The 13,788-nt window shown below is 43.7% G+C and overlaps 1 protein-coding gene across 1 annotated transcript in view; it reads right to left on the bottom strand.

Annotated features, from left to right (window-relative positions):
• Window positions 1-6,596, bottom strand: part of parp8 (poly (ADP-ribose) polymerase family, member 8) — a gene marked incomplete at its 3' end in the record, with an annotated part of 110,574 nt that extends 103,978 nt beyond the window's left edge. The window contains exon 1 of the mRNA XM_080738456.1: window positions 6,500-6,596. Coding sequence (XP_080594582.1) covers window positions 6,500-6,593 — 94 coding nt within the window. The 5' untranslated portion in view covers window positions 6,594-6,596. The remainder of the gene's footprint in view (window positions 1-6,499) is intronic.
• Window positions 6,597-13,788: the final 7,192 nt, after the last annotated feature.

Here is a 13,788-nt window from a genome sequence, read left to right as displayed (position 1 = left end):
GGGCCCCGAACTGAGCTCATGCTTCCTTCAATGCATGAGGAGTGAGCAGGCCACTTCTTATCACCTGACAGGGGGAGCTTCCCCGGCTGGACGTAGCGCGTGGAAGGAACACGTTATTCCAACCAGTTCCATTCCCCTCCATCAGGCGCCCCGGCTGGCCAGGGGGAGGCTTTATAGAGACCAGGATTACTGCATGTTTTTGTGAGGGTATCTACCCTAGGAGACACGGGGAGAACATGCAAACTCCACACAGAAAGGCCCTTTTGCCAACCCCACCTAGGGTGTGGGCACTGATGACGCGGAGGAGGGAACACGCCCCCAGCACCCACAGTGTCCCCCGGCGGGAATCGAACCCAGGACCTTCTAGCTGTGAGGCGACAGCACTACTGACTGCGCCACCGTGCCCCCCGTAAACAGTATTTCAAGAGGAGAGTAGCGTCACGCTTTGATCTCTGACTTGAAGTGGCGTCGCTGGAGCCTGGTTTTATTCTTAACAAGCCTCTGCTACTCTTCAGCCCTGTCCACCTCCATTGTAACCGAGGTGTTTTCACTCGCTGGTAAGTAGACTAAATCACGTCTTTTTCCCCCTTTTAACTCATTCACGAGAAACATTTACGTGAAATAATATTGCCTAACTTGGAGAGGCCCGTGAATGAGTTAAAAGGGGGAAAAAGACGTGATTTAGACTACTTACCAGCGAATGAAAATGCGTTGGTTACAATCGGTCACGTCCGCTTTCCACGCTTACGATGGGAGTCGACGTAAGTGTCAGAACTCTCTCTCCCTATAGCGCTGGTACTGAACATGCTGATGACCCCTGGAGGTGAAATACAGTTTGTATCCACGGTACAACATGGGGCCAGGGACACAGGAAGTCTCCAACAAGACTAGTTTCCATGACTACATCAATCATATGTAGTCATCTTTTCATATTTATTTTCCGTGTCATTTCTGACATTCACTCCTACCCCACACGACAAAGAGATGATTTGGATTTACCCTTTTGTCGTACTTCAAAACATCAGTCATTTATCACATTTAGAGGCCCTCATTTGTGGAACTGTCTAGATCAGGGGTCTTCAACAGGGGGTCCGGGACCCCTAGGGGGCCTCAGCGTTACTACAGGGGGTCCGCCAAATTCGCCAAGTGTGATAGGATAATTATTTTAGATAATTATTTTAGATTAACAACTTGAACCCTCGCATCCCTATTCCAAGGAGAACTTTAGCCAGAAATAGCAGATCTACAAGCTCTCAACACCTCGCAGCGCGAGGTGTAGATCGCCTATTTTCAGGTTTGGTGTAGAGATAAAAAAAAAGAAAAGACCAAGTACAGAGTGAAAGGTCAAGTTTACAAAATAGACGATTTAAGTGATTAAATGTCTGAAAATACACATTCAGAATCCAACATAGACTGATGACAGTTCTGTCAAACAAGTCTATGATTCTATATGAAATCGATGAAAATCTCCATCTCACATTTATACAATATGTAGAGGGGGTCCCTGCTTCATCTCCATCTCAGCTAAGGGGTCCTTGGCCTGAAAACGTTGAAGACCCCTGGTTTAGATGCATCACTTAAGTCATCACTTATGATCACTATCCTTGCCAATATTTAAGAAACATCTAAAGCAATATCGTATTTCTTCCTTACTGTAGTACACATGATGATTACTGATGCGTTTTCTTTCCTAATGTTTTTTTTTTCCTCTTCTCTTTCTCTTGTTGTTTTTTTGTCTATTTCCTTTTGTGCAGTTTCTGTGTTTTTATTTCCTTATTGCAAAGCTGCTCCCCTTGTTGTATTTTACTGTATTGTTCTTATTGAACTTTTTAAACCTGTTATTTAATGACCTCTTCCAATAAGGAAAGGATTCCAAAATAATCCTGCAGGCTTCTTCTTCCTTTCCTCGCACTGTATTTTGTTTCCATGATATGTATTGTTCAATTTTCTATAACAATGTGCTAATAAACGAAACAAAAACAAAAACTAAGTGCTGAAAATATGGTCCCATCCTCTTTTACAGTACACTTTAAGACATAATAAGACATAATAAGACAGAATAAAGCCATAATAAGAAATAATGTGTTGGTAATTAGAGCTAATATATTTTATTAGACAGAAACAAAGACAGAATAGTAGAAAGAGCGAATACATTCTCTGGCACCGTCACGGCCGCCGCACGGACCGGCAGGTCCCGTAGCGGTAAACTGCCCGTCCGTGCGGCGGTGGCTGCCGCGGCAGTTACCAGTGATGCCGGTGCCAGATAATGTATTCGCTTTCTGCTATTCTGTCTCAGCCACCACCGCACGAACGGGCAGTTTACCGCTACGGGACCTGCCGGTCCGTGCGGCGGCCGCCGGTCCTACTGGCGGGACTGCTGGTCCTATCGCCGGCGATGCAGTGCGACTGCTGGTCGAACTAGCGGTCGTGCGGCAGTGTCTGCCGCTGCAGTTCCGCGGCAGGTGACGGTGCCAGAGAATGTATTCGCTCTTTCTACTATTCTGTCTTTGTTTCTGTCTAATACAATATATTAGCTCTAATTACCAACACATTATTTCTTATTATGGCTTTTATTCTGTCTTAAAGTGTACTGTAAAAGAGGATGGGAATGAAAATATTATGTCAATAATGTCATGTGGGCTATTTGTTCTCAAAACACCGCAACGCATTATGAGCTTGGAGATAGGTTGAACGTGGTTAAACTTATTTGCTGGGGAATCCCCTGGAACTCCCTCCCATGGGTGTCGCACCAAATTCTGGGCCCTGGGTACAAGGATTCACTGCGGGCCCCCCATGAATGTTCTTCATAGCGGGAGGGGGTTTAACCCATTTAGACTGGGAACGAATGCATTATTACGCATTATTTTGTGCTTTAAATATTGAAAAATAGCAGATATACAAGCTCACAGCGCGGCACCGAGTGCCGCGCTGCAAGCTTGTAGATCTGCTATTTTTGAAAAATCGTTAACATTTGTGCAAGTCTTTGAATATTTCAAATATTTTGAAAAATGTTTCTATGTCAGTGGTGCTCAAACCTTTTCATGTGAAGGACAGGGGGTGCTCTCCATTCCGACAGTGACTTCTTATTGTCGGTGTGGCAACACTTCCATAGAGGTTAGGGTTAGGGATAGGGTTAGATGTCGGAAAGGAGACATGTCGGAATGGAGACGTGTAACCGTGAAGGACCCCCAAAATGATATGTATTTGGCCACGGACCCCCATCTCAAAATATTTAGTTCCAGGGACCCCCCAGAAGCAGAATTTGAGTAACAAATGTAACAAATGCACTCGGTGCCGCACTGCAAGCTTGTAGATCTGCTATTTTTCAATAGTTAAAGCATAAAATAATTAAGGCCCCTCCACCTTGGGCCCTAGTAACTCAAGTCCCACTTTCCCCCCCCTTGTGACGCCCCTGCTCCTTCCTCAAGGACCCCTGGGGGGTCCCCGGACACCACTCCGGGGCTGGATATCTACAAGCTCACAGAGCGCAGCATCGCAACTTGTAGATCTACCATTTTCGCAGAGTGGTTATGGTCATGAGGAGGATACTAGAATCTGGCTGCATATTAAATGGGGCCTTTTATCAATGTTTCAAAGTAATGTATTTTAAGTACAATTTTTAGGTATTTGTATTTCCAATTCCCAATACTTTTTTCAACTCCACTACATTTCGGATCCAAATATTGTAGTTTTACTCCACTACATTTATTTGAAAACTTTAGTTACTAGTTACTTTTTTTATTATTATTATCACAAAACATCCATGAACCACTTATATACATTTCGACCATTTGAAAATAGGTGATCTAGAAGCTCACAATGTGTCACGATGCAACGCATTGAGAGCTTGTAGATCTAAAGATGTGTATATGTCACGGTTTGTTAGAGAAACAGGACGGTCGAGAAACGGAGCACTCGTCGTGCAGCACGGGGCGGAACGGAGCCGCTCGATTGTCCACGACATTGCAAGCGGCGCGCAGGCCAGCGGACCTTGGTCCTGCTCTTCGCCCCCGAGCACCGCAGGTGCGAGTGGCCGCGAAGAGCGGGCCAGGGCCGCGCGGCCGGCGGAGCGCCGCGCGAGTTACGAAGCCGTGGTGAATGCAATCGTTATATTTATGCCCAGGCCGTAAGGCCTGGGCAAGCCCACGATAAACGCCCTGTCCAAGTGACTACAATGGAGCTAATGGCTAAGCTAGGCTAGGCTAGGCTAGGCTAGGCTAGGCTAGTAAATAAAGTCGCAAATAGAGTCGCAAACGAGTGACGTCAGCGCCTTCACTAGTGAATGGCTGTCGTCGCCACCTGGTGGTGATTGGTGTGTGGTGAACGACAAAACAAGCGCTCTTACATAGAACGTCCTGAGTTACCCAAACATCCGGTAACATATACATTTTGAAAATTTGAAATAGGACATTCAGCCTAATGAGTAGGCTACTATTACTTTTGATACTTTAAATTGTGATACCAATACTTTTGTACTTTTACTCAAGTACATGTTGATTTCCAGACTTTTTCCAGACTTTTACCAATGCATTTCAATGAGATTGGAGTGTCTTTTTGCAGAAATCCTCTACTGGCATGGAAACGCTCCATTCTCATTGAAATGCATTGGCGCAATGGGAAATCCATCCTCATAGATACTTAGGTGTGGCTTCAGCCTAACAGGGTATTACTACATTGCAGCAGTGATACTCTTACTTAATTAAAATATGTGAGTACTTTTTTACATCACTGGCTGTCAGGATATTGGCCAACCAGTCCGATGATGAGCATAATGTCACACAGTCTATTTTAAGTCCATCCATCCAGGGGCGTCACAAGGGGGGGAAAAGTGGGACTGGGTTACTAGGGCCCAAGGTGGAGGGGCCTTCATTATTTTATACTTTAGCTATTGAAAAATAGCAGATATACACTACTTTGTCTTGTAGATCTGCTATTTTTGAAAAGACGTGAAAATGTGTGCAAATCTTTTAAGTGAACATTTGTAACTAACATCCCTGGAACTAAATATTGTGAGATGGGGGTCCGTGGCCAAATACATGTCATTTTGGGGGTCCTTCACATGAAAAGTTTGAGCACCACTGACATAGAAACATATGTTTTTCAAAAAACCTTAGAAGGATTTGAAATGATATGATATTCAAAGACTTTCACGATTTTTCAAAAATAGTGAGCTTGTATATCTGCTATTTTTTTAAGAGTTAACGCACAAAATAATGTGTAATGATGTGTTCCCAGTCTAAATGGTTTAAACCCCCTCCTCCCCACTATGATGAACATTCATGGGGGGCCCGCAGTGAATCCTTGGACCCAGGGTCCAGAAGTTGGTGCGAAACCCCTGCATCCATCCATCCATCCAGCTGTTATATAGGGCGGGTGGGTGGTGATAAGTTACCATGGGTGTAGGAGGATGTACTGTATGTCTACATCAGTGGATCTCAAAGGGGAGGGTGTCAATATTGCGACGTAACATTAGTTCGGCGTTGCATTGGTTCGATGCTGGACGCTGGTGAATGCTAACCTGGTGAAATGCCAACCCGCCGACGGTGGTGATTGTTAACAGGTTCATTGGTGAATGCTACTATGCCTAAACCTAACCCAAACCTCAGTAAAACTATCCCTAAACATAACCCTAAAAAGGCGAACTCTAACTCTAACCCTTAGTCAAATGTAAAATTTTGATATTTTACCCTCTCAAAATAGGGTCTGTGGATCTGGTCTGTGTCTCATAGGAGAGGGCTGTCGACAGTTCAGAAACCCGCCTACCAGTGACATCATCGATGGGGAATCCATGCTAATAATAGAAACGGCAGGCTTTCTATTCCTGAAAAGTTGCAATGCTAAAACGAAAGCCATCGTTATCTTGTTGTTTTGTGTTTTGTTTTGTTTTTAATCTGCCCAACAATGATGTCACTGGTAGGCGGGTTTCTGAACTGCCCACAGACCTCCTAAGAGAGACAGACTGAGTAGGAAAACATGGTGTTATTTTACGTGAACATTTTAGTGAGGACCAATTATATGAGGATGGGTTGAAAAGAGGCGAAGTCGCCCTTTAATAAAATAGCACCAATAGACACTTATCGGCTATTTAAAACACACAATATTATATATATATGCCTATATCATGTTAACAACACAACATCTTGTGGGAGGGGAATCCAGCTGGCACTATTATTTCCAGATGGGTGTCATCTTGGGCTGGCCAAATACATGTTCCTCTGGCCGGTCCCTTTTGACATAAAGCACCAATGGTACACTATTACAGCCTCGGATCAAAGCCTGTCATAGATAGATTGCACAGTAAGTAGGCTATTATGACATCCATCAGGCTCCACAACAGGATCCGAGGCTATAACATAACGGTGCATGTTGGAACCGTTATTACCCCCCGGCGACCCGATTCCAGATAAGCGGTTGAAAGACGGATATTATGAATCGATAACACACACACACACATATACATCATAACAGGCTGCTTTAAAACAAAGCCGTGGCAGCTCACCGGAGAAAAGGCAGCAGTCCTTCTCCGCCTTGCACCTCTGAACTACGGTGTCCACGTCTTTCTGTATCCTCTCTTGTCGAGAACACATCCCCATCAGGTAGCCTGGCCGCTGAGCCTCCACTGCTGCCTCCGCCTCCCCCAAACAAGCCCCTCTCCCAGGCAGCAGCAGCGGCGGCAGCGACACGGCGACGGCAATGTCCTAATGTCTATAATGTTGTCGGCGGTATCCTCGCAGAAAACCATGAAGAATCGTTACGAATAAAATTGTTTTTTGTTTTAATCCCACAGCGAGCAGAAGCTGTAAATGGGGCGCTGTGTATGTGTGTGTGTGGCTGGCTTCTGTTATTTTGCGGTGTGTGTGTGTGTGTGTGTGTGTCTCAGGTGCTGTTTCAAGAAGCGAACATCATCATCGTCGCTGTCGTCATGTGTCTGTCACTGTCACGCGATTCCCACGAACAGATATCCTCGATGTGATGTGCTTCATAGAGCGACGTGGTCTTCTTCATAATAATAATGATAATTCAGCTAGCAATGGCGCTGATGGGGAGATAAATGCACACCGCACATGCACACGCACACAAACAGACGCGTCCTGTATTGGCTAGTGCTGACTGACTGTGGCCTTTTAAAGTGAAACCAGGAAGCAAGAGAGCTGTGGTTGTGTGTGTGTGTGTGTGTGTGTGTGTGTGTGTGTGTGCGTGCGTGCGTGCGTGCGTGCGCGTGCTTAGTCACTTGTGAAAGAAAAAGTAACTAGTAGGTACATGTACTCACGTATAGTAATTCAGTGCAATTTTGAGTATACTTTCACTTTAGTTGAGTTTTCTCCATGTTGTTATTAAAGGAGTAGTTCACCCCCAAAATGACATTGTTTTCCTATCAATTACTCACCCCATGAAGACTTCAATAGGGTTCAATAATATTTTTTTCGTCTTTGTCAAATTCCTACCAGGAAGACTCCCTAATCGGAAGATAAGCGACCGTCAGGTCACAGTATACACAACGAGGCCTGTGTGGCATTGGTTCCACCCACAAGTTTGTACGACAAACAGTTGATGAGTAAAGCCAAATAAAGTTTGGGCCAATCAGAGGCGGGGGTGGGGCTAAGTTAAACCAATTAAGGTGAAGGACTCTTAATGAAGTTAATTGACACCACCCGCAAGTGTGTACAACAAATGGTTGATGAGTAAAGCCAAATAAAGTTTCGTCCAATCAGAGGAGGGGGCAGGGCAAAGTTAAACCAATTAAGGTGAAGGACTCTTAATGAAGTTAATTGACACCACCCACAAGTGTGTACGACAAACGGTTGATGAGTAATGCCAAATAAAGTTTGGGCCAATCAGAGGAGGGGGCGGTACTAAGTTAAACCAATTAAGGTGAAGTACTCTTAAATAAGTCAATTGACACCACCCACAAGTTTGTATGACAAACGGTTGATGAGTAAAGTCAAATAAAGTTTTGGCCAATGAGGAGAGGGGGCGGGGCAAAGGTAAACCAATGAAGGTGAAGGACTGTTGGAGCAGCAGGAGTCGGTGGTCCCCGGGAATTCCCCGTGAGCAGCCCAGTTGGGGTGTTGATTTGGTCATTTTTGCACTATTTGGCGGCGGTGGCAGGGGGTCCCTGGTGGTCCGTGGAGGTCCGGGGGTCCTGAAGGTTGTGGTTTGGAAGGCAAGGAGTGTGTGTGGAAATTTTCACATGGATAAGGGCAATGATGGCAGAGATATGAGTAGGGCAAAAGTGTGACGTGACAGACAGACTGACAGACAGCCGGTGGAGGTTTTGATAGTAACTGCGACCTGACGGTCACAATAATAAGCCAATAATTTGAGGAGACTCTTTGTAGGCCCATTGATTCTGGATGGAGACCCAAATCCATTCAGAATCAATGGGGTACATTTTTGAGCGGTGCAAACCACTCCTATAGACCGCTTTTTTACCAAAATTATGATGTCACTAATGATGATGACATGAGTTAGCTAGACCAATGAAACACTTCGATTCTGTTGATTTGTCCATGATGTCATAGGCACAGAGGCACCCGATTGGTTCACCCTAATTTAGAACGCGATTAGGCCGCAGAAAATACGTCATAAAAAATTATGTCATAGGCACAGAGGCACCCGATTGGTTCACCCTTTAGGTCGGAGAAAATAAACATGGTGTCCAATCAAATGCTTACTTGATTATGAATTGACCAAACTGAACAGACCAATGAATTTGAATTTCAAAATTGTATTAAATTAATATCACCCATAAGCGGAGAAAACAACCACACTTTTAGACAGACTGTGGATAATTTCACAGGTTATGAATGATAGGCAACTAATACAAGTTTAAAATACAAATAAACAGCTTTTGAAAAAGAATATGATGTCACTAATGATGATGACATGAGTTAGCTAGACCAATGAAACACTTCGAGTCTGTTGCTTTGTCCATGATGTCATAGTCACAGAGGCACCGATTGGTTCACCCTGATTTAGAACACGCTTAGGCCGGAGAAAATACGTCATAAAAAACGATGTCATAGACACGGAGGCACCCGATTGGTTCACCCTTTAGGCCATTGAATTTGAATTTCAAAATTGTATTAGATGAATATCACTGATAAGCGATAAAATAACCACACTTTTAGACATACTGTGGATAATTTCACAGGTTATAAATGACAGGCAGCTAATACAAGTTTAAAGCTATACTGTGTAAGATTCTCAACTAGTGGTCAGTAGCCATATAGCAAACCGCGGTCGCGTTCGCGTCTTTCGCCCGTTTTTCGTACCTTCACACCCCCGCGTCTGCCTCCACAACGCCGAGAGCTATCTTTAGAGGGGTCCCTGGTTCCTGTGCGTTCAGGCATTCCGGAGAAACGGACTATTTCTCCCTGCCTGGTAGGCGAGAATTACCTTTTGAGTAAAGAGACACACGGGCGACTACAAATATGGCGACCCCACTTCAAGATGCGCTGCATTGGCCGGTAGTGTACCATGTGTGCATGATCGGCGATGTGATTGGGCAACGTATACACAACGTATACAGATGATGCAGATTACGTAATCATGGCGCGAAATTCTCCCCCCCTCACGGCTCATAGAAAACATATAAAGAGAAGGCTTCAGAAGCTGAAAATAACGGAGTGGGTGTTCTAAAACTTTAGCGATTTAACAGTTAGGACAATTTTAAGATTTGTTTTATAAAAAAAGTTACATAGTAAAACTTTAAAATACAAATGAACAGACTTTGAAAAACTAAAATATTCATCTTCTGGCCTCTTCTCACCTCTCTGGAGATCGACTCTCTGTAGCTCTACTTATTTTGGAAAAGATAAGTATCCACACGCTTCCCCTCTGCTCCAAGGCTCCACCATGGTCACCTTGCCCTTTGGTTTCCTCTCCCAGTAACTACCACAGATATAAAGAGCTAGATGCCTCGTTCGCCTCTACAGTTAATTGGAGCGATGTGCAAAGGATCTAGTCCGGACTTCCTGGAAAAACTAATGGAACGATGTCAGTCAAAGTACTATATACCATCTATTGTGATGTAGACATGACATCATGTATATGATTGAATAGAATTGGTTTATATTGATGATGTATATTGTGAATGCTAACTTGTCGATGCTGATAAATGCTGACTTGGTGATTGTGAATACTAAACTGCTAGAGTTGAAATTGGCTAATTTATTGTTAGAACAGCTAGCTATTGATTGATCATGTCCACAATATATAATACTCCCTAAATATTTTTGCACCGCTCACTTCGCACAGGTGCAATTTTTTTTATAAATTATTGGCTTAGGAATGAGACAAAAACAAACAAAAAAAAAGGGGGGGGGGGGCAGCCGGGGCACGGTGGCGCAGTCGGTAGTGCTATTGCCTGTCGCCTCACAGCTAGAAGGTCCTGGGTTCGATTCCCGCCGCGGACGCTGTTGGCGTGTTCTCTCCTCTGCATCATCAGTGCCCATACCCTAGGTGGGGTTGGCAAAAGGCCAAGGGCCATTCTGTGTGGAGTTTGCATGTTCTCCCGGTGTTCCCTAGGGTAGGGGAGACTATGTGCTGCACATTACAGAGTAATTAAATTGAATATTGAATATACAAATTTTGGGGACCTCTCTGCGGGTCTTGACCCACAGATTGACAACATTAACCTCCCGTGGCAGGGGGAAGAGAATAGAATAGTCCCTGACTTTTTTTTCACCAATTTATATATTGACATGTGTCAATTCTTGATTGCCCGTGGCTCGCTACGGTGGCTGCATGCTTCGTGAGCCTCCACTCTAGCGGCTATCACGGGTGTGTGTGTGTGTGTGTGTGTGTGTGTGTGTGTGTGTGTGTGTGTGTGTGTGTGTGTGTGTGTGTGTGGTAAAAGTCCGCGCATGCGCAGATGCCGCCGTGCTGACCAACACAATTTGGACACACAAAGCCACACAAAGGGAGCTGTGCTAGCACACCGCTCCAAAAAACAATGCTACTATTCCTACAGATTTTGGTCCAAAACTCACAATTTGGTCATGTGGTCAAGATCAGTCAGATGCTACATATTATTTCATTGTTTGTTGCCAAAAACTGACTTTTCTTTTCATGGGATGACGGGACCTAGGGTCTTCTTCCTAATACTAATACCAAAACCAACATGAGGTTGACCGTTTAATTACAAACACAGTAAGAAAGACAGATGCAACAAGTTTTGTGAAGTTATATATTGGACATATGGCTGCTGTGGCTAGACAGAGCCTATTGCCTAAAAATAATTGTAGGCGATGGGGGCCTATCCGTAAAAAAAGGAAACGTTTTCACTCTGATCCTTATGCAGAGAGCCTCAAATGTGATTCTATACTAAACACGCTTGCATTTGTACAATGTTTTGTATAAAAATAATAAAATAAAATGTTTTACCCTTGTGCTGTATTAAAAGTGATACAAATGACAGTAAGTACAAAACAGAAAAAGAGTGGCTGCCCTACTACAGGTCAGTTCACACTGCATTAAACTGGTGGTTCTTCTCAACCTTTTCAGGCCGTGACCCCCAAAAGAATCTTATTTTAACTGGGGACCCCCCTCCCTAACAAGCACTAAGAGTTGAGGCATTACATTTTGTATAACACGGTTATATTTTGTACAACACGGTTATACTCACAGAGGCGTTGTGAGCATGTAGATCGGCTATTTTCACAATTTATAACTCTAATATTTGACAAGTTGGCCAATGTTTAATGTGCCATTTTAGAGGTATTAAAAAGTCCTTAAATTGTCACTTTAGAAATGTGCAGATACCCTCTATACACTTAAACCTTATGTTGGTTTGTTTACTGTTGAGTGAGAAAACAATGTTGCACATTAGGTTAATCATCTGGGGACCCCCCAAAATAATTTGGGGACCCCCAGGTTGAGAACCACTGCATTAAAGGAGCATTTCACTTTTGTTCAGCCATGTCCACATAACAGGTCCTGACTGATGCTCATTATGAGATGGCACAGCATCCGTCCAGCCACTCAGTCTACAGAGGAAGGCTGTGGACAGTTCAGAAACCCGCCTGCCAATGTCGTCACTGATGGTTGGATAACTTGGATTACAAGTCAACAGTGTCTATGCTTTATATATAATGAACTATTTAGATACCTTCTGCCTGGGTTTTTCCATTGATTGTACCTTATTTTGAAGACCCACGCAAGCCACGATTGTGATCCATGTTGTGGAGATTCTCTATGTTGTAATATCGATCAACATGTTTTCTTTCACAAAAATAAATAAAAAATGTGTTACCACGACTGTCCGTCGCTTCGATACGGGCGTTTCTTTTCTCGACGATCTACGCCAGGGGTCTTCAACGTTTTCAGGCCAAGGTCCCCTTAGTTGAGAGCGAGATGAAGCAGGGACCTGTTCATAGATTCCATAGTTTCATTGTTTGACAGCATAATCATCAGTGTATTTTGGATTCATGTCAATTTGTGTTTTCAGATATTTAAATCAACCACTTGAACTGTCCATACTTAATAAACTTGACCTTTCAGTCTGTACTTAGTCTGCTCTTTTTCCCCTCTACACCAAAGCTCTTTGCCAAAAATAGCTGATCTACAGGCTCACTTGGCTAATGTTCTCTGGCTAAAGTTCTCAGAACATGGACGCTAGGGTTCAAGTGGTTAATATAAAAAAGGAGAAAAAAATGTTTCTATCACTCAAAGATTTGGAGGACCACCTGTAGTAACTCTGGGGACCCCCTGTTGAAGACCCCCATTCTACGCGATGTGGAGATTTCGAGATAAAGCCATTTTACTGCCGAGCAATTGCATTGAAGACAACGGGGGATATTCACTACCTGATGACGTCGTCATCTCCCAAAGGATCACGGGAGATTGAGTTTTCTTTCACTCGCAGGTCCCAATGACCGTGCTACTGTTATTTAATATAAAACAGATATCCCAACTCTAAAATCGGGAAAAGTACTCCAGGGCCGGGTTTGAAATCCCGCCTTTAGTCTGGAAAAGCACTCGATGTGTTAACTCATTGAATGCCCTTTTCAAGATGGCCGCCAAGTACCAGGATGCCACGTAACTAAATTTCTAGTGCACAGATCAATTTTTAGTGCACGGATCTTGCACGCCCATGCACCATATATGCACCATATGTGTAGTACTTTTTAACAGCTTTCAAACAAAAAAATCCTTCGAAATCCGTTCAGGCATTCATGAGATAGAAGCCTTCAAAGTCAGACAAAACAAACACTGCCACCTTCCTAAATTTCTAGTGCACGGATCAATTTCTAGTGCACGGATCGTGCACGCCCATGCCTAGATCATGCACCATATGTGTAGTACTTTTTAACAGCTTTCAAACAAAAAAATCCGCTTGGAAATCCGTTCAGGCATTCATGAGATACAAGCCTTCAAAGTCAGACAAAACAGCCATTTTTGACATTTTGAAAGATGTGTTTGTTATGGGGCTAAACATGCAATTTCGCAATTGCGATCATGCCTAATACATTTGAGGCATTTTTAGAATTTTCTTTATAAAAAAAAAAATGTTTTTTTTTTTTTTTTTTCAAAATGGTTTCCAACTCGGGAAACTCGGGCTGTGGCAGCCTGGGACTACTGTAATAACTTGGGAAACTCGGGCCTTGGCAGTCAATGAGTTAATAGAGACTGCAGCCTCCCTCTTCTTGGGAAGTTAGTTAGTTTGAATTGACAAAACCTGCCTAGATGATGTCACTGACAGGCAGGTTTTCTGAACTGCCCACAGCTCTCCTCTGAGTCAGAGAGTGAGTGACAAACCATGGTGCCATCTTATAATGAGCACTA

The sequence above is a fragment of the Nannobrachium achirus genome, assembly GCF_963921795.1.
Source record: "Nannobrachium achirus genome assembly, chromosome: 12".
Lineage (NCBI taxonomy): Eukaryota > Metazoa > Chordata > Actinopteri > Myctophiformes > Myctophidae > Nannobrachium > Nannobrachium achirus.
The sequence above is the reverse complement of the archived record's forward strand: the minus strand, read 5'-3'. Positions and strand labels throughout refer to the sequence as shown.